The 21,413-nt window shown below is 42.8% G+C and overlaps 1 protein-coding gene across 2 annotated transcripts in view; it reads right to left on the minus strand.

Annotated features, from left to right (window-relative positions):
• Positions 1–383: 383 nt before the first annotated feature.
• The window catches only part of EIF4G1 (eukaryotic translation initiation factor 4 gamma 1), a 91,651-nt gene continuing 70,621 nt past the window's right edge, over positions 384–21,413 (minus strand). For both annotated transcript variants that reach the window (XM_069726946.1, XM_069726947.1), the window contains exons 10-31: positions 20,930–21,015; positions 20,044–20,224; positions 19,534–19,667; positions 19,334–19,453; positions 19,061–19,237; positions 18,620–18,817; positions 17,569–17,715; positions 17,207–17,443; positions 16,866–16,970; positions 15,685–15,939; positions 15,439–15,538; positions 15,257–15,359; positions 14,704–14,951; positions 14,490–14,617; positions 14,242–14,414; positions 4,727–4,852; positions 4,565–4,646; positions 4,391–4,489; positions 4,133–4,267; positions 3,279–3,360; positions 3,040–3,180; positions 384–721 (exon numbers count right to left, since the gene is read on the minus strand). In XM_069726946.1, the coding sequence (XP_069583047.1) occupies positions 531–721; positions 3,040–3,180; positions 3,279–3,360; positions 4,133–4,267; positions 4,391–4,489; positions 4,565–4,646; positions 4,727–4,852; positions 14,242–14,414; positions 14,490–14,617; positions 14,704–14,951; positions 15,257–15,359; positions 15,439–15,538; positions 15,685–15,939; positions 16,866–16,970; positions 17,207–17,443; positions 17,569–17,715; positions 18,620–18,817; positions 19,061–19,237; positions 19,334–19,453; positions 19,534–19,667; positions 20,044–20,224; positions 20,930–21,015 (3,248 nt within the window). In that variant the 3' untranslated portion in view covers positions 384–530. The remainder of the gene's footprint in view (positions 722–3,039; positions 3,181–3,278; positions 3,361–4,132; positions 4,268–4,390; positions 4,490–4,564; positions 4,647–4,726; positions 4,853–14,241; positions 14,415–14,489; positions 14,618–14,703; positions 14,952–15,256; positions 15,360–15,438; positions 15,539–15,684; positions 15,940–16,865; positions 16,971–17,206; positions 17,444–17,568; positions 17,716–18,619; positions 18,818–19,060; positions 19,238–19,333; positions 19,454–19,533; positions 19,668–20,043; positions 20,225–20,929; positions 21,016–21,413) is intronic.

Genomic DNA, 21,413 nt, shown 5'->3' on the forward strand with positions numbered 1-21,413 from the left:
ATTTATATATCTATATTTCAGCCATAAAGAGCAATACAGAAGCTCGAGTGCTCCGTCCCACTGAAGCATGAAGGCTCCAACTGCTCTTCAGGAAAAGGGAGGAGGAAAAACAAAAAAAAGTCTGCACAAGTGAAAGGACTGCCTGTGTACCCCCCACTTATGTGATGTAGGGGGAACAGCTTTCCACCCTTCTTTCAGCAGTCCCAAAATACCTCAAGTATTCTGTATACTTACTAAGTGAAACCCCAAGAGATTGTTGCATTAACAGAAAAAAAATAAAACAACCATTGCCGACTGCCCGTGTGGCCAAGGCTTCTATCAACTGCCTGCAAATACCAGGTGCTAGGTTACCTCCCACCCTCTGTCAGGCTTTATCATTCAGCAAAGAGTCAATACATTCTCACAAATGCAAAATCATTGGGATTCATGTGTTTCTTTGTTAAAAGTCTGCTGGGGGAAAAAAAACAAAACAAAAAAAAAAAAAAACTGGAAGCCCCAAAGAAAATGAGAGCAAGCATAAAGGCAAATTTCTAGTCCTTGTGATCAGTGTCCGATTCATCCTCTGCTTCTCGCAACCATGTGAAGAAGGCTGTGACTGATTTTAGGGCGACACCTTTGCCTTGCTGCTCCGATGCGTCCTTGCTAGATTCCCACTTGTAAAATGGTTCTTCCTTTATCACATCCTCGTCATATAACGCATCAAAGAACATCCTTAAGAGGTCTATGAGAGAACACAACACTGGTTAGTACGTTACACAAATGTAAAACACAGCTAACAGCTCTTTTACTATATGTTCATTCTTTAATATCACGCCATCACATCCTCCCGCCCTGTACAGAAATTCTCCTTGCACTTAAAGAACCACACCAGCGTTTGTTTTTTTTTCAAACGCTTTGTCAAAAGTAAAGGTCCCAAGCTCTTAATGCAAGTCTATGAAAGCGCAGCTCGAGGAGCTCATAGACTTGCATTGAAAAGACACCTCTGGCTTGTCCCAGCAAACACTGGGGAAATGTGGCAGGTCACAAACTGCTGCAGACCAATATGATCAGTGGCAATAGTAGGTAAAAAGGTGTAATGGTTGAGGGTAAGTTTAAGATTCGGGGCAGAGACCTTAGATTAAAAGCACCACTCCAGCACTAAAATTAAAAAAACAAAACAAAAAATTGGGGTGGTGCTTTAACTCCTTCAGGACATTTGAAGTATATAAACAGACGTTATGGAAGGGAAGTACTTCCCGTCCAATGAAGTCTATGTACGCCATGGTGATCCCTTCTTCTGGGTGCGATCACCGTTTGGTGTTCAGCGAACATCACAGTTGACACTCGACCCTCACTGCCCAGAGTGGTGCCGATGTTTCCGTCTAAATCGCATATCTCAGGAAAACCCTAGTGTAAGCGCTCAGCGTAGAGCGCAGGATAAATGTGCGCAGAGCCTTACTACGATCTTTGGGAGGCAGAATGCAAAAATCAACAGCAGGTGAAGAATTGTTTACAGCGTTCCTAGTGCGGTATAAGTGATTAGATGACTTTATACTTCGGGTCGGTACGATTACAGGGATACCAGATTTATATCGAGTTTTTATGTTTGGCTACTGTCACAAACAAAGACGCTCTTTATTGCAAAAACAAGTTTTTGCATAGCCATATTTTAAGAGCTATAATTTTTCTACATTTCTGTTGATAGACTTGATATTTTTTTTGCGGGATTAGTAGACGTTTTTATTGGTAATATTTTCAGGCACAACTTTTTTTTTTATTGCTTTCTGTCCAGATTTTTTGGAGGCAGAATGAACAAAAATCGAGCAACATTTTTTTTTAATGCTGTTGACTGTGTGGTAAAATTGATTAAGACCGCTTTATTCTGCGGGTCAGTATGATTACAGCGATACCACATTTATATCTTTTTTATGTTTTGACAGCTTTACATGATAAAAACTATTTTGTTTCGTGTTATTCTGAGAGCGAACATTTTTCTGCTGATGGAGCTATATGGCACCTTGTTTTAATGCCGGACAAGATGGTGTTTTCAAAAATACCATTTTACTTCAATTCGACTTTTTGATCGCATTTTATTCAACTTTTTGTTCACCAAGATGATGAAAATGCAAAGTTTGTTGCCACTTTGTTTTATTATTTTTTTACGGTGTTCACTGAAAGGGTTATACAGAGTGACAGTTTTACATGTAGAGTTGTTCTAGAGGTGGCGATACCAAACATGTACTTATTTTTTTTCATATGTGTTTTTATTGGTATCATGTTTAAGAAAAAAATAAAGTTTTTTTAGTGATTTTTTTTTAAATGCATATTTTTTTACTTTGTCCCTCTATAGGACTAACTACATTTTTTACTCTGATCGATGGCAATGCATTATACTTATCAGTGCTGCACTGACAGACACCTCTTAGACCATGCGTCTGGCATGGTCCAACAGGCTTGCCGAAGCTGGCGGACTGGAGATGGTCAGGATGACCTTGGGTTGCCATAGCAACGATCAGGCTCTCCCGATGTCGTCGCTCAGAGGCCAGCTCCTAGCTGTCAGAGCCAGGTCCCTTCAACTTAAGCCGAGTTCCCAGTGGCGTTCGTGCAGGCACAGCTCCTGCGCGATCAGCATGTCAAGGTCAGGCAGCACTATTCAACCATGGGTACGTCAAAGGTCGTGAAGGGGTTAGCAGGTGTAATGGGTGTGACCATGTACACACACATACCCAAGAGAAAAAAAACACCACATTTTTGGTGAAGTATTCTAAAATTCAGAAACTGAATTTGGACATACTCCTTTCAAGTGCTTTTAAGATCTCCTCCTCGCTTATCATGAGTGACTGTACGTTACAAAGAGCAAGTCAAAATGAATCCTGCAGTTTGTTGGTACCCGTTTAGTATGCTGTTATTTCTACAGTTTCCTATGTGGGGTCAAAGACCTAATGATGCATGTTCAATATGGTCTCTGATGCGACCAATAACAGATTAATGATTGCACTTTCACATCTGCACCTGCCACCTAACCAATCCCACATCCCAATTAAAAAAATGGCAACTTACTAGGGGGCTGATCAAGCTTCACAACAAGAGCTTGCAAGGCGTACAGAGCTTGTAGTTCCTTGGTTTCATTGTTAAAGTATTTTTGAAGCAGCTTGGCTCTGGTGTGGATCACGTTAACATCGACTCTACAAGGATTCTCAACTAAAAAAAATAAATAAATTAAAAAAGTCATTTTCAGACGCTACTAATAAATGTCTTTAAACCCAAGCATGAGACAACATCTAAAGTCCCACACTTACAGATAATAGCAGAGTTGCAAACAGAACCCATGAGCGTTCTGATAAATGTATTTGATGACAACTGTTGATCGGACAAGCTGGCCTGTGGGAAGAGAGGAGTCAAATGGTTATTCCAAAGCTTCCGACAGCTTCATAAGAAATCATTTTATTAACCAGTTTGTAAATCAGATGCAGAAGTGAACTAAGCGCTTGCCCCTTTGTTAGGCTACGTTCTCAATTTTAATCGGATTTCAGATGAGAAATGTATTTAATCTTTAAAAAAAAAAAAAGGGATGAATTGCTTAACTAATGCAAATGGGAGCAGAGGGAGCCCCATTTATTTTGGAGACCGCCTGGTTTCAGTTAGGTGGCAGCTTTGGAACTGATGTATTACATGCTGCATTTTTTTTATGTTCTAAACACGGAAACTTAATTGAGTTTATGAAAAAAAATTGGGGCTGATAATTCCACTTGAGAGAGGTTTGGCCTGGGTTCCAAGAGGATATGGTCGTTACTATCAATCATCAATTGTAAAAAGTGAAATAAAGCCTTTCACACTTGCAACTGAACGTTGAAGTACTGTCTCCTACATTCTGCTTACATAATAGAACCCCATAACAATCAATGTGTTCACATCAGTTATGCCACAGATCTGTTTCTGACGTACAGACAGACCGTATGGTGTGACATGGTTACCGCATGCTGCGTTTCCTTTACTCATGTCATAATGGATCTGGTTGTGTACAAATAAGTCCAGCTCATGTCTAACATGCTGGGATTTCCCGGAGAATTCTTTTACACGCGAGAAGAGGACGGATGTTATCGATTTACAATTATAAAAAAAAAAGGCAAAATAGCTTCTCTTCCATTCTTACTTCTATCCAGTCAAATATCTTCTGGTTACTACAGTTCTCTTTTAATAGTTTAGAGAGCATTTTTTCAAGCTCAGCTGGGGAGATGTCCTTCTTACTGGGCGTCTCGGACTCCTCTCCTAATGTGTATTCAAGTTTCTGCAATGAGAAAGAACAAGGTAAGGATGCTGTTACCTTAATCCATAGCTTACAGACGCCACGGTAAACAGGAAACACACGGATAAGTGCAGAAATAGGACGGCTGGTTTTCTACATCCTTACATTGTCGCTGATAAACTTGTTCAGATCCTCATCTTTTGACAAGAACTCGTTCCAGCTTAGACCCGATTCCTGCCACAGGGCACCCGCTTTCTTATGGGACTGAAACGGAAACAAGGTGGTTACAAGAGTCTGAAAGATCTAATAGTCTGCCAAATTTAGTGGCAGAAGACTCACCATTCCTTTACACTGCAAACCGAGGATCTCTGCTAGCAGCACACCAGCCTTCCCAATGGCAATTAATGGTTTGGTCAACTCTCTAAAAATACAAGAAACCTTTATTGTAAGATCCACACCAGACAGAAAATCAACATCCAACAAACTGAATTTGTGCATTACCTGAACAACTCTCCCATTGGGATTCCTCCCTCCATCAAGACTGGACTGATGAGTTCGGCTAAGTACAGCCAGATATGAGGAATGTCTATCTCCATATCTTCAGCGACTTCAAGTACTTCTAGGACTCTGACATGAGAACAATTTGATAAACACGTAAGCGCAAAACTCTTAGTAACAAATGTCAAAGTGAACAAAGAACAGCTGCCTTAAAAGGAATCTGTCAGCAGGTTTTTGCTATGAAATGTGAGAGCAGCCTGATAAGGACAGATACACTTTGACTCCAGCCATGTATCACTTAGGCTACTTTCACACTAGCGTTAACAGCAATCCGTCACAATGCGTCGTTTTGCAGAAAAAACGCATCCTGCAAAAGTGTTTGCAGGATGCGTTTTTTCTCCATTGACTAACATTACGCGACGCATTGCGACGGATTGCCACACGTCGCAACCGTCGCGCGACGGTTGCGCCGTGTTTCGGCCGACCGTCGGCCGCAAAAAACGTTCCATGTAAAAAAATTTGCAGCCGACGGACCGTCTTTTCCGACCGCGCATGCGTGGCCGGAACTCCTCCCCCACCTCCCCGCACCTCACAATGGGGCAGCGGATGCGCTGAAAAGCAGCATCCGCTGCACCCGTTGTGCGGCGGAGGCAACGCTAGCGTCGGTAACCTCGGCCCGACGCACTGCGACGGGCCGAGCCCGACGCTAGTGTGAAAGAAGCCTTACCGGTCTGCTTGGTGTAGTTAGGATAGAATCCCTGTTTTTCCTGCTGTTGCAGTAATGCGGAGCTGTGTAAAACCCCGCCCACATCCCTGATAGGCAGCTTCCGGAGAACACTGTCAGCAAGCTGCCAATCTGTTGATTAAACACTGATTGTATTAAAACTATAGCAAGCTGCTGAGCAAATAAAATCAGGCTCTCTGAACCTACATTATATGCTGCTCAAAATAAATAGCAAAAATCTGCTGATAGTTTCCCTTTAAAGTGGCTGGTCCATGAACCACAATTATTACACATGTGCAGGATTATGTCATAAATGAATAAGGCCAGGTTCAGACTGCGTAACAGCAGCCCGTTCAACACATAGCGTTGACGGGCTGCGTTAACGATATAGTATACACGCCACTGCGCTATGCTATACCGCTGGCACAGATGATTCATCTGTGCTAGCGGTGACGGAGCCTCAGATGCTGCAGCCGCGTCCAAGGCTCCGTCTCTGAATGACGGCACATCACTAGTGCATGCCAATTATGGCATGCGTTGGCGATGCGCCCGATAATAGGGGTTAATGGCAGCATTCACAGACTGCGTTACACCGCGTTATGCAGCGGTGTAACAGTCCATCTAACATACTGCCATAAGGCAATGTGAACCCAGCCCAATCGCTGGGACCCCCCTAGTCACAATAGGAGTCAGGTGCCCCTCTTTTAAAGAGCGATGGTCACACACTTTGGTACATTGCCTAAGGGACGGAGGCAGCCAAGCAATGTACTTGACTGTCAGAGCCAATGACAATAGAATGTGAATGGAGTAGCAATGTGCATGCAGAGCCTTTTTTAACCCCTTCAGCACCTTGGATTTTTCATGGTTTTTTTAGTTTCTTGCTCCCCTTCCCAAAGCCATAACTTTATTTTTCCATCAATGTGGCCATGTGACCGCTTATTTTTTTGCGGGACGAGTTGTAGTTTTGAATGACACTTTTGCCATAAAGTGTACTAGAAAATGGGAAAAAAAATAAAAAAGGCTGTGAAATTGGAAAAATTAGTGCAATTCCACAGGTCATTAAGAGTTTGTACATACCAAACATGTCAAGGTTCTTTTTTTAACCCCTTCCCGGCCTTTGACGCCACGTAGGCGTCATGAAAGTCGGTGCCAATCCGACCCATGACGCCTACGTGGCGTCATGGAAAGATCGCGTCCCTGCAGATCGGGTGAAAGGGTTAACTCCCATTTCACCCGATCTGCAGGGACAGGGGGAGTGGTAGTTTAGCCCAGGGGGGGTGGCTTCACCCCCTCGTGGCTACGATCGCTCTGATTGGCTGTTGAAAGTGAAACTGCCAATCAGAGCGATTTGTAATATTTCACCTATTATAACGGGTGAAATATTACAATCCAGCCATGGCCGATGCTGAAATATCATCGGCCATGGCTGGAAATACTAATGTGCCCCCACCCCACCCCACCGATCGCCCCCCCAGCCCCCCGATCTGGCCGGTACACTGCTCCGGCTCCCCTCCGTCCAGTGCTCCGCTCCCCCCCGTGCTCTTGTCCGCTCCCCCCGTGCTCCAATCACCCCCCCTGCACTCCGATCCACCCCCCCCCCGGTGCTCCGTTCCACCCCCCCGTGCTCCGTTCCACGCCCCCCCCCCCGTGCTCCGATTCACCCCCCCCCCCCCCCCGTGGTCCCCCCCCACCCCATCATACTTACCGATCCAGCCGGGGTCCCGTCCGTCTTCTCCCTGGGCGCCGCCATCTTCCAAAATGGCGGGCGCATGTGCAGTGCGCCCGCCGAATCTGCCGGCCGGCAGATTCGTTCCAAAGTGCATTTTGATCACTGAGATATAATCTATCTCAGTGATCAAAATAAAAAAAATAATAAATGACCCCCCCGCCCCCCTTTGTCACCCCCATAGGTAGGGACAATAAAAAAATAAAGAATTTTTTTTTTCCCACTAATGTTAGAATAGGGTTAGGGGTAGGGGTAGGGCTAGGGGTAGGGCTAGAGGTAGGGGTAGGGTTTCGGTATGTGCACACGTATTCTGGTCCTCTGCGGATTTTTCCGCTGCGGATTTGATAAATCCGCAGTGCTAAACCGCTGCGGATTTATGGCGGATTTACCGCGTTTTTTTCTGCGCATTTCACTGCGGTTTTACAACTGCGATTTTCTATTGGAGCAGTTGTAAAACCGCTGCGGAATCCGCACAAAGAAGTGACATGCTGCGGAATGTAAACCGCTGCGTTTCCGTGCAGTTTATCCGCAGCATGTGTGCAGCGATTTTTGTTTCCCGTAGGTTTACATTGAACTGTAAACTCATGGGAAACTGCTGCGGATCCGCAGCGTTTTCCGCAGCGTGTGCACATACCTTTAGAATTAGGCTATGTGCACATGGTGCGGATTTGGCTGCGGATTCGCAGCAGTGTTCCATCAGGTTTACAGTACCATGTAAACATATGAAAAACCAAATCCGCTGTGCCCATGGTGCGGAAAATACCGTGCGGAAACGCTGCATTGTATTTTCCGCAGCATGTCAATTCTTTGTGCGGATTCCGCAGCGTTTTACACCTGTTCCTCAATAGGAATCCGCAGGTGAAATCCGCACAAAAAACACTGGAAATCCGCGGAAAATCCGCAGGTAAAACGCAGTGCCTTTTACCCGCGGATTTTTCAAAAATGGTGCGGAAATATCTCACACGAATCCGCAACGTGGGCACATAGCCTTAGGGTTAGGGTTGGAATTAGGGTTGTGGTTAGGGTTGTGATTAGTGTTATGGCTACAGTTGGGATTAGGGTTAGGGGTGTGGGGGGGGTTAGTGTTGGAGTTAGAATTGAGGGGTTACCACTGTTTAGGCACATCAGGGGTCTCCAAACGCAACATGGCGCCACCATTGATTCCAGCCAATCTCATATTCAAAGAGTCAAATGGTGCTCCCTCACTTCCGAGCCCTGACGTGTGCCCAAACAGTGGTTTACCCCCACATATGGGGTACCAGCATACTCAGGACAAACTGCGCAACAATTACTGGGGTCCAATTTCTCCTGTTACCCTTGTGAATCTAAAAAAATGCTTGCTAAAACATAATTTTTGAGGAAAGAAAAATGATTTTTTATTTTCACGGCTCTGCGTTGTAAACGTCTGTGAAGCACTTGGGGGTTCAAAGTGCTCACCACACATCTAGATAAGTTCCTTTCGGGGTCTAGTTTCCAAAATGGGGTCACTTGTGGGGGGTTTCTACTGTTTAGGCACATCAGGGGCTCTGCAAACGCAAGGTGACGCCCGCAGAGCATTCCATCAAAGTCTGCATTTCAAAACGTCACTACTTCAATTCCAAGCCCCGGCATGTGCCCAAACAGTAGTTTACCCCCACATATGGGGTATCACCGTACTCAGGAGAAACTGGACAACAAATATTGGGGTCAAATTTCTCCTGTTACCCTTGGGAAAATTAAAAAATTCTGGGCTAAATAATTATTTTTGAGGAAAGAAAACGTATTTATTATTTTCACGGCTCTGCATTATAAACTTCTATGAAGCGCTTGGGGGTTCAAAGTGCTCACCACACATCTAGATAAGTTCCTTTCGGGGTCTAGTTTCCAAAATGGGGTCACTTGTGGGGGGTTTCTACTGTTTAGGCACATCAGGGGCTCTGCAAACGCAACGTGACGCCCACAGAGCATTCCATCAAAGTCTGCATTTCAAAACGTCACTACTTCACTTCCGAGCCCCGGCATGTGCCCAAACAGTGATTTACCCCCACATATGGGGTATCAGCGTACTCAGGAGAAACTGGACAACAACTTTTGGGGTCAAATTTCTCCTGTTACCCTTGGGAAAATAAAAAATTGCAGGCTAAAAGATCATTTTTGAGAAAATAATTTTTTTTTTTTATTTTCATGGCTCTGCGTTATAAACTTCTGTGAAGCACTTGGGGGTTCAAAGTCCTCACCACACATCTAGATTAGTTCCTTTGGGGGTCTAGTTTCCAAAATGGTGTCATTTCTGGGGGATCTCCAATGTTTAGGCACACAGGGGCTCTCCAAACGTGACATGGTGTCCGCTAATGATTGGAGCTAATTTACCATTTAAAAAGCCAAATGGCGTGCCATCCCTTCCGAGCCCTGCCGTGCGCCCAAACAGTGGTTTACCCCCACATATGGGGTATCAGCGTACTCAGGACAAACTGGACAACAATATTTGGGGTCCAATTTCTCCTATTATCCTTGGCAAAATAGGAAATTCCAGGCTAAAAAATCATTTTTGAGGAAAGAAAAATTATTTTTTATTTTCATGGCTCTGCGTTATAAACTTCTGTGAAGCACCTGGGGGTTTAAAGTGCTCAATATGCATCTAGATAAGTTCCTTGGGGGGTCTAGTTTCCAAAATGGGGTCACTTGTGGGGGAGCTCCAATGTTTAGGCACACAGGGGCTCTCCAAACGCGACATGGTGTCCGCTAACAATTGGAGCTAATTTTCCATTCAAAAAGTCAAATGGCGCGCCTTCCCTTCCGAGCCCTGCCGAGTTCCCAAACAGTGGTTTACCCCCACATATGAGGTATCGACATACTCGGGAGAAATTGCCCAACAAATTTTATGATCCATTTTATCCTACTGCCCATGTGAAAATGAAAAAATTGAGGCGAAAATAATTTTTTTGTGAAAAAAAAGTACTTTCATTTTTACAGATCAATTTGTGAAGCACCTGAGGGTTTAGGGTATGTGCACACGATGCAGATTTAGTGCAGAATTGGTGCAGAACTGCAGCAGATTTTTCTGCTGCAGAAACGCTGCAGAACTGCACTGTGATTTACAGTACAATGTAAATCAATGTGAAAAGAAAAAAGCTGTGCACATGGTGCAGAAAAATCTGCGCAGAAACGCTGCAGATTTCAAAGAAGTGCATGTCACTTCTTTTGTGCAGTTCTGCAGCGTTTCTGCAGCAGATTTTTCTGCACCATGTGTTGAAAGGCAATTCAGAATCACAATGGACATGGAGGTCAGAGCACATACAGTGATCTGACAATAACCCAAAATAATAGAACGAGCTCTGAGACGTGGGAACTCTGCAGACCGCAATCCCTGATCCTATCAAACCACACTAAAGGTAGCCGTGGAGCGCTCCTGACCAGAACCTAGGCGCCTCGTCACAGCCTGAGAAACTAGCTAGTCCTGAAGATAGAAAATTAAGCCTACCTTGCCTCAGAGAAATTCCCCAAAGGAAAAGGCAGCCCCCCACATATAATGACTGTGAGTAAGATGAAAACACAAACATAGAGATGAAACAGATTTAGCAAAGTGAGGCCCGACTAGCTGAACAGAACGAGGATAGGGAAGATAACTTTGCGGTCAGCACAAAAACCTATAAATAACCACGCAGAGGGGACAAAAAGACCCTCCGCACCGACTAACGGTACGGAGGTAGTCCCTCTGCGTCTCAGAGCTTCCAGCAGGCGAGAAAAACCAATAAAGCAAGCTGGACTGAAAAATAGCAACAAAATAACAAAAGCAAAACTTAGCTTTGCAGAGCAGCAGGCCACAGGAATGATCCAGGGAAAAAACAAGTCCCACACTGAAACATTGACAGGAAGCATGGATCAAAGCATCAGGTGGAGTTAAGTAGAGAAGAAGCTAACGAGCTCACCAGATCACCTGAGGGAGGAAACTCAGAAGCTGCAGTACCACTTTCCTCCACAAACGGAAGATCCCAGAGAGAATCAGCCGAAGTACCACTTGTGACCACAGGAGTGAACTCTGCCACAGAATTCACAACAACCATGTGCACAGCTTTTTTCTTTTCACATTGATTTACATTTACATTGTACTGCACAGAAACTGCACAGAAACTGCATCAAATCTGCAGATGCAGTTTTAGTGCAGAAAATTCTGCACCACATTTCCTACGTGTGCACATAGCCTTAAAGTGCTCACTAGGCATCTAAATAAGTTCCTTGGGGGGGTCTAGTTTCCAAAATGGGGTCACTTGTGGGGGAGCGCCAATGTTTAGGCACACAGGAGCTATCCAAACGCGACATGGTGTCCGCTAACGATGGAAATAATTTTTCATTCAAAAAGTCAAATGGCGCTCCTTCCCTTCCGAGCCTTACCATGTGCCCAAACAGTGGTTTACCCCCACATGTGAGGTATTGATGTACTCAGGAGAAATTGCCCAATACATTTTAGGATCCATTTTATCCTGTTGCCCATGTGAAAATGAAAAAATTGAGGCTAAAAGAATTTTTTTGTGAAAAAAAAGTACTTTTTCATTTTTACGGATCAATTTGTGAAGCACCTGGGGGTTCAAAGTGCTCACTATGCATCTAGATAAGTTCCTTGGGGCGTCTAGTTTCCAAAATGGGGGAGCTCCAATTTTTAGGCACACGGGGGCTCTCCAAACGTGACATGGTGTCCGCTAAAGAGTGGAGCCAATTTTTGATTCAAAAAGTCAAATGGCGCTCCTTCCCTTCCAAGCCCTGCCGTGCGCCCAAACAGTGGTTTACCCCCACATATGAGGTATCAGCGTACTCAGGACAAATTGGACAACAACTTTCGTGGTTCAGTTTCTCCTTTTACCATTGGGAAAATAAAAAAATTGTTGCTAAAAGATAATTTTTGTGACTAAAAAGTTAAATGTTCATTTTTTCCTTCCATGTTGCTTCTGCTGCTGTGAAGCACCTGAAGGGTTAATAAACTTCTTGAATGTGGTTTTGAGTACCTTGAGGGGTGCAGTTTTTAGAATGTTGTCACTTTTGGGTATTTTCAGCCATATAGACCCCTCAAACTGACTTCAAATGTGAGGTGGTCCCTAAAAAAAATGGTCTTGTAAATTTCGTTGTAAAAAATGACAAATCGCTGGTCAAATTTTAACCCTTATAACTTCCTAACAAAAAAAAAATTTTGTTTTCAAAATTGTGCTGATGTAAAGTAAACATGTGGGAAATGTTATTTATTAACTATTTTGTGTCGCATATCTCTCTGGTTTAACAGAATAAAAATTCAAAATGTGAAAATTGTGAAATTTTCAAAATTTTCGCCAAATTTCCGTTTTTATCACAAATGAACGCAGAATTTATTGACCTAAATTTACCACTAACATGAATCCCAATATGTCACGAAAAAACAATCTCAGAACCGCTAGGATCCGTTGAAGCGTTCCTGAGTTATTACCTCATAAAGGGACACTGGTCAGAATTGCAAAAAACGGCAAGGTCTTTAGGGTCAAAATAGGCTGGGTCATGAAGGGGTTAAGAGGTGGAAAAAAGTTTTTTTTGTTTTTTTTTAAAAAGGCGCCATTTTCCAACACCTTTAGTGTCTCCATTTTTTGTGATTTTGGGCTGGGTGAGGTCTTATTTGTGCGCCAATCTGACATTTTTATTGATACCATTTTTGTGTAGATATGATCTTTTGATGTAGATAACATCTTTTTTTCATTTTAATGCAATGTTGTGGAGACAAAAAAAAACCACTTAATTCTGGCGTTTGTTTCTCTCTCGCTACACCGTTTACCAATCGGATTAATTCTTTTTATATATTGATTTGGCGATTCTGAAAGCGGCGATACCAAATGTGTGTATTTTTTTTATCATTTTATTTTGAATGGGGAGTGACTAACTTTTTTTTATTTTACTTTACACTTGCTTCAGGAGACTAGAAGCTGCGATCATTCAGCCCTGCTCTGTGTAGCAGAAATGCTCACTTGCTATCCAGAAATGACAACCACAGGGGTCTCCTGTAGACCCTGGGTTGTCATGCCAAGCCATGGGCGCCAATGGGTGGGGTTTGCTTTCCGGCACAAGTATGTTAAATGCCGCTCTCAGAGATTGACAGCGCCATTTAGGCTATGTGCACACGTTGCAGATTTGCGGTTTTTTAGCGTTTTTGCGCTATAAAAACGCTATAAAACCGCAAATAATCTGCATACATTAAGCATTCCATCATTTATAACGGAATCTGCAATTTCTGTGCACATGATGTGCGTTTTTCATGCGGAAAAATAATGAACCTGTTCATTAATTTTGCGTTTTTTTCGCGGATTTCCCACTGTCTAATGCATTGGGAAATGTCCGGGAAAAACCGCGCAAAAAACGCATGCGGAAATCTGGCAGAAATGTCCGGATTTCCACAAAAATTTTCTGCATGAATTCCTGAACGTGTGCACATAGCCTTAACATTAGCAGCCGTGGGTGGATCGGGATTCCCCTTGTGGCAGTTAGGGGCACAAATCAGCTGATGAAATCAGCTGACAGGTGTCGGAAAAGCAGCGGGCTTATCGCCGGAGCCCGCAGCAAACAGGGGGAGCCAACCTTGGACGTACCTATACGTCTTAGGCTACGTTCACATTTGCGTTCTGCCGGGCTGCGTCGGGCACAGCCGTGGCGACGCATGCGTCATGCGCCCCTATATTTAACATGGGGGTGCATGGACATGCGTTGCATTGCGTTTTGTGACGCATGCGTCTTTTTTGGCGAACGCGTCAGAGCGCAGAGGACGCAGCAAGTTGCATTTTTTTTGCGTCCAAAATCATGCCAAAAAAGAACGCATGCGTTTGCGTTGTGCGTTGCGTCGCCGACGCAGCACCGCACAACGCAAATGTGAACGTAGCCTAAGGTGGTAAAGGGGTTAAGAACAGTTACCAACAGTACAAGTTTTGATAAATGCAAGACATATTCCTTTTGCAGTGACCATGGAAGTCATACCATTTGGTACAATCTAGAGGTGTATAATCTTCCACTCATAATATTCACACAACGAATAATGTAAAAAATAAATGAAAATCAATCTTATAAACAAAAATGATACAATACCCCTTATAATACTGTTCCTTAGTTAGTGCGCCAGTCTTCACCAGCGAGAACAATAGAAGACCCATGTGTTCCCTGGCAATGGTGCTTCTCTCCAACGTGGACTCGATGCTGTTTCGTACAAAGATGAACAGCAGCGAGGGGCTGTCAAGCTCTTGCACACATTGAAGCGCCTCCTGCAGAGACAGAAAACTGTCAGAGAACCGACCAGCAGAGACAACAGATCTACAACTCCTGAAAAGGTACCTCACCTTCATATCATTAATATGGAGATACTCTTCTATGATCGATTTGCATTTCTTCTCCAATTCTTCCTCTGACAAGGCAGGCTTGGAGGCTGCAACGGGGGCAGCAACTGATATTGGGGGCTCAAGTTTAACTGAAAACAAGGGGTTACAAGTATTAAAACAGTGAACAGAAAGGTAAGAGACACACGGAGAGGCGCTCACTGCCCAAAACACTTACTGCTGTCCTTGCTGCGATCCCTGGGTTCAGTCATACTTGCTACTTTCCTCACGGCTTCCTGTGGAATCTGTCTATCTCGCTCTCGGCTGTGGTCTTCTGTCTCTTTACTAAAGCTCCTCTTTGTGATTACAGCTCTTGCCCGATCCGGGCGGCCAGAACGCTCAAAAAGATCCCCTTTGTCAAACCTCTCTGCTCTCTCAAATCTTTCCCCCCTGTCCTTGTCAGCGCGGTCACGGCTTGAGCTTCCTCTGCAGAGGAGAAGGGAGGATGTTCTTTTCAGCATTTTGTAACAGTCATCAGCGTTTATAGTAAAGGTCAATCCATTTCATATTACAATCTTCTTGTTAAATGAAAGTTTTTTTCCAGTTAGAAAATAAACAGCATTTACAAATAAGTACACACAGGAGTATTAAACGAGCTGGAAACTCTTGTGATCATGTCTGAAAAGCAGCAAAAAAAATAAAAAATAAAATTCTGCATATTGCCTTCTCAAAATTGTAAAACAATTAACAGTAAAAGTTTTGATGTGGTAGAAGCAGACACATCAGCTTACCTCTGCACGGCTCGTCTGGCGTCCTGGCTCTCCGCAGATGCAGACTGTTGCAGGGCAGAGAACCTATTCAGCGTACTGGTTGCCGGCCGGCCAGATTCTGGCGCTAGATGGAAAGTTTCAGAATTATAACATGCTGATAAAATGACAGTCATTCCTCACATAACCGCATATTACTGACTTACCGGATTCAGGAGGCTTTGCTCCAGTTCCTCCACTGCTCCCCTTCCCCCAACTCAAACGGCCTCCGGGTGCCAGTAATTGATTAGAATCAATGGCACCAAGCTATTAGGGAAAGAGTGCGACATTTAATATACAGCGGATACATGTATGTATAGAGCAGAAAAGGGGTTGTGGCTTCCAAAAGAGGTGGGCAATCACAAGCTGATGTCATAACATTAGTAATGGCATACGCTATAAAAGACGCTAACCTTTGTAATCTTGGTGATCCTACTGGTATCAATAGGACGACTTCCTTTACTAATGGGCACAGTATTCCAGCCATCATCGTTTGGTTGACTGCCACGTCCACCCGTAGGTCGTCCTGGTGGCTCCCGTCTCTTGTCTTGCTTAGACATTAGCTGTTGTACCTTAACTTGCTCGCGTTGCTTTTCCATCTCGGCATCTTTATGGATCTGATCTATAGTCTTAGGGCCCTGATCTGCACGACGAGGTATCCAGTTGCACTAGAGAGGGTAATGAAAAGGAATACAAACATTTTATTCACCCCCCTCTTGACAAGGCCATTTTATTGTATCTGTTTTATTATATCTATCTAGATTATATCTATATCTTTATTCATGCATCTTTATACGATACGGAGTGTATTTAATACATTGAGAACCTTTATAGCTTTTACACGTGAAATTAATCACGATAGGTTGATCAATTTCTAAGCATCTACTAGCAGTATGATAATCAGGATATTCTCAAATTATGCATTGCCTCAGACGTTGAACACTACCCATTATGTATGCATTTTGGTTATGCACTTGAAACGGATATTAAAACGTTATCATTGTACTGTGTGCATTGGCACTTTACATAGGCTTAAAATAATGATATAGGACCTTAATAAATAGGTAAAAATACAAATGTGGGGATTCATATCACTGATTGTACAGATTTTTCTACTCCCTTTGTCTTGAATCTGGTGACTAAGCGGATTTATTTCAAACAATATTTGTCAATGTATTGATGAACTATCCCTTTATACTAGGATATAAAATCCATATTAGGGCTATTAGCACTCCAATAATTTACCTTATTTTTTTAACTTGTATGTTTATGTGTTAATAAAGGATTTGTTTAAATTTGAAGTGGCATTAGCTTCCTTTACTTGTAGGTTTTCTTTAATTTTTGGGAGTGCCAACAAAATTGTGGCCATAAATAGGTTTCCAGCATAATCATAGTATTGCTGTATGTAGTAAAAGTCACAGATGCCTAGGATATAAACACCAGCCAGAAGCGGACGACCTTCATGACAGGCACGGGGTCTTCAGCTGACCCCTGGTAGTCAAATCAATTCATCGTTGCCTCACGATCGCATCACAGAGGCACTGATGAATAGAATGACAACATAGCACGACACCTGCAAGAATAAATCTCTTACCAGTCTTAAATCAAGGACATCTTGAAGCATAAACCGGATACGAGAAGACGTTTTCCTTTCCTTGATTATTTTGTCAACCTGGTTAAAGTACTGATCCATGCGAGGCTGTTGAAAGAAACACTTGCATTAAACGGCACTGAGACATTATTGTAAGCTTACATGAAGAGTAGCAAAATTACAAAGATCTTGGCAGGGGAACAAAAAAAAAAGACCTATACAACAGAGCTCACTCAAACCTTTCAAGGGAAGAATAAAAAGAAAAAATTACATGAACAAAAAAAAAAAAAGAAAATGAAGAAAAAAAATTAAAAGGAGCCAATAAAGGCAATGGATAGTCTTACCTTCGCTCTTTCAAAGTCCAAGTCCTTCCCAATTGTGGACAACAGCCGACAAAGGCACTCCAAGGACTCCTCATCATGGTTCTTCAGTAATTTTACGACACAATCGTGCATAATGGCTTCTGTTAACATTTTTAGTTTGAATAGCTCACCAATAAATTTAATATTACCAAGGGATCTGCGCCTAGCACTATCCCTGGCTTCTACGAGCTCGTCATTAAGTCGTGACTTTTCTTCTGGCTGGAAACAAAGAAAATAAATGTGCTTAGCATTATGGACCATGGCGCCTGTTTAGGACCTTAAGGAGAAACTCAATACAACAATATCTGACAGCATAAAGTGAAACAAACAGGCTGAACAAATACCGTAGAAGCAGCATCCATCTCCTTCTGTTTCTTCTCAAACACCTCATCATCATCCTTGTCCTTCTCAAACTCCTTCTGGCAGCGGTTCAATAGCAGCTTGCGAAAATTGACAGTCACTCCCGGCTTGTCTGTAGTTGGGACCTTAAGCTGAAAAAAAGGAAAAACGAAATGTTAAAGAAGGAAACTAATAAAACTTAACACGTCTGACCATAACAAACAGAAAAGATGGACTTCTATGACACCGTATATGACGACAGAAGTCACCCTCACTAGTTGTGCAATACGTAAAGCCAAAACGAATGCGCCAATTTTTCAGCTTCCAATTCAATAAGCAGGCTCTGATGTATTGCACTGTATAAACCAACTGAATTATACGTCAAGGGAAAAAAAAATACATACTGCAAATTTGTTTTTTTGTTTTTTATTGTGGAGTGGCTCTGCAAGTAAACTCATGTCAGCCCAACAGTGGTCACAAAGACACACTTGGCCTCAGTCAGGTGAATGAAGCCTTCTGGATGCGTTTAGCATAGTTTAAACAACTTTAAAATAATGCTCAATTATGCATTTTGGACAACAACAACAAAATAATAATTGCTTAAAATATTCCTACATCTATTAGCTACTATGTATTTAAAGAAAACCTGTCGAAGAAAATGACCTGATCTGCAGGCAGGAGATTATAGAGCAGGAAGAATGGATCAGATTGATGTACATTTTTTGTGGAGAAAGTTTTAGTAAAAGATGCATTTTATTCATTGAAATCTCTGGCATTTGTATGTAGGAGTCCAGTAGGAGGTCCTATTTCGTGACTGTCAGTCTTTGCTATGTGACCGTGCTTGTAGAAATAGCTGTCAATCACTAGGCCCAGGGATTTCAATTAATAAAATACAAGTTATACAGAATCTGCTCCATCACAGCTACATAATCATTTTGCTTGGCTTCTTCTGCCAGGCTGTCCACAGATTAGACTGCATACACAACGTGGCAGTTCACACCAAGGTATATGAACTTAATAAAATAAAGAATAAGATTATAGAACTGGCAGACTTACCCCCATAAGGCATCGGCACATATTGGCATACGCAACGGAGAAATTTGGCTCAGAGATGGCCTTCTCAAATATTAGGTCAATAACACCCTTCAGTCTATCCTCGGTGTCTATGGCCAAGTCCGTGACTTGCTTCATTAGCTGTTGGAACATCTGTGGGGTCAGCTTGTTGAGGATACTGCGCACTCTGCGGAACAGTTCCTGTAAAGGGAGGACATGGTGTGAATCAGAGTCGAGACATTCGCCATCCATGTAGAAATCTGGATTTAAAGTTACGAGGTACAAAATTGAAAGATATCCAATATTTAATACTGTGCTTCGAAGAGCAATAACGACAATTTACAAGAAAAATACTGATGATATACTGGGCGATGATAACATTCACAATATTTATTTTCTTCTAAATAATAGCTATATTGGTACAAATGCAAAAGCACGACTTACCCGGGTCTTTATATTTTCTGGATCATCTTCATCGCTGGCCCTCTTATTTATTGGTTTCCAGGCCTTCTCAGCCTTATTCAACTGTACATTTTCATTTAATGACACAGCAGCAATGATTTTTCGTGGCTCTTTTCTGGGTCCCTGTTGAGACCGACGAGCACCACCAAGATTTGCTTGCTGAATCAAAAAAAAAAAAAAAAGTGTCAGAAAGAATGGACACCAATTTGAAGACTCACTTCCCAAAGATAAACTTTATGACAGATTAAAACTTACCGGCCCGCGATTTCCCATAGCAGGACGACCTAAATTTGCAAATGACGGTGTGAAGTCTGGCCCACAATTCATGCCAGTTAATCTTGCAGGATCTAGGGGTCTAAGGGGGTTTTTGTTTGCCTGTTAGAAAAGAAATAACTGGGGTTAACAACTGAAAAAACAAGGGGCGGGGGAAAAAGGGAAAAAAAAAAAGGTCCTACCTTGTCTAACACTACATCGGTGATTTGAGGCAGACCCTCTGGTTTCTGCATGCTTGCCACAATAAACTGAAAGCCAAGTAAGAATTCTCGGTCATAACTTTTCTTCTCCTCGGGATTCAGAGGTTTCCATTGTTCTGTAGAGAAAGGCAAATCTGGTGAAATGTTTAATTGAATGTCCAATCCTACAAAGTTGATCGGATCCAAAAGTGTCAGGGACAAAGCTTGCATGTCATGCAGAGGTCTTTTTTCGCTATGATGAAAAATCAGGGAATGTTAAGGATGTTTTTATTTCTGCCACAGACAACGGCTGAAAAATAATTATTAATAGCTGTGGCAGGAGACATCTGTCTAGATAATTTTCAAGGGAAAACAAAAACTACATTACAAATTCAGTACAGACCGTTTACAAAAACCAAAGAGACCAAAAATCTAAATCTTAAACAAACCAGTCAATATTTCGTTAGCTGATCATTCTTAAAAGGCCAAAAAAAGTATTGGAATGTGCCTTACCCTCTTTGTATTTGTACTTAAGATCTCCAGGCTTTATATTTTCAGCATCCAGCTTGTCTTCCTTCTCTTCCCAAGTTTCGTCCTGCTCCTCTACAGGGACAGTGGGGGTCTGGTCAACTTCAGGAGCAGCAGCAGGTGGGTTAGCTGCGGACTCTGCTGCTTCATTAGTACCATCACTTGCCTAAAGGGGAAATACAGAAATGAAACAATTTATCCTTGTTCATGAACAGGTCCAGACCGTCTTCTAATTGTAGAGCAGCTGCACACGATTGTCCAGCTGGGAGTGTGGAGTCTGCTGGCAAACACATCCAAACAGCCCATAGAGAAGGCAGGGACGGTTTGTTACCATCTTTGCCTTCCTGAATGCTAACGGCACTTAATCCTTCTGATCAAACATTCATGTGGTCGCTGTAACAACAGGTGCTAGGTCCTAGGCGACCCAGACAGTTCTGCTATTAGGCCAGAAGGCTGCATTCCCACTGTAACTTATATACCAGCCACATTTAAAAGGTGAAATCAGGATGTTTGCTTGGGAAAAATCCAAAGCATTTAAATGGTTGAAATGTCTCAATCCTGAACAGTATAACAGGATTGTGAGAAGCAGAAGAGTAAATAAAAACATATGTCCAACAGCGATTTTACTTCTGAGTTGATGCTACCAGTCACTTTAGTGGGTGGACCAAGGGTTCCCTGAACAACCTAGGTGGCAAACCAACCTATTAGACATTTATCCATTATATTGGAAAATGTCTATGGTTGGAAAATTAATTTACAAAGGTAATGTTTCTTCGATAGGCTCTTCTAGTCACATGGCTGCTGCAACCAATCATCAAACACCTGTTATGGTGAAATATAATTTTTAAATACAACTGCACACCGGTCTTACCTCCTTAAAAGCATCTAACAGATCTCCAGCCTCTTTCTTATTTAATTCCTTTAGCTTCCTTCTCTTCTTAGGTGCGGAAACAGCAACTAGAAGGTCACAAAACTGAAGTTTAAACGCCTTTGCAATTGAAACAAAGAAAACAAATACAACTTTGGATCTCCTTAAGAGCTTATAGCTCAGGCATGTAGATAAGGGCCACAGTGATGTAAAAGTACTGCACTGCCATACCCAACTGAGGAAGCAGTATGCAAAACAGGAATGTCATACTTGGTCACGTAATTCATTAATGCTACTTTCACACTTCCGTCAGTACGGGCCCATCGCAATGCATCGGGGCCGAAACACCGATGGACGTTGTGAAATAACTGCAAGATGTGGGCAGCGGATGCAATTTTTCAACGCATCCGCTGCCCATTCTGCAGTCCGGGGAGGAGGGGGCGGAGTTTCGGCAGCACATGCGCAGTCAAAAATGGCGGACATGTCG

This window comes from Ranitomeya imitator, chromosome 5, assembly GCF_032444005.1.
Source record: "Ranitomeya imitator isolate aRanImi1 chromosome 5, aRanImi1.pri, whole genome shotgun sequence".
Lineage (NCBI taxonomy): Eukaryota > Metazoa > Chordata > Amphibia > Anura > Dendrobatidae > Ranitomeya > Ranitomeya imitator.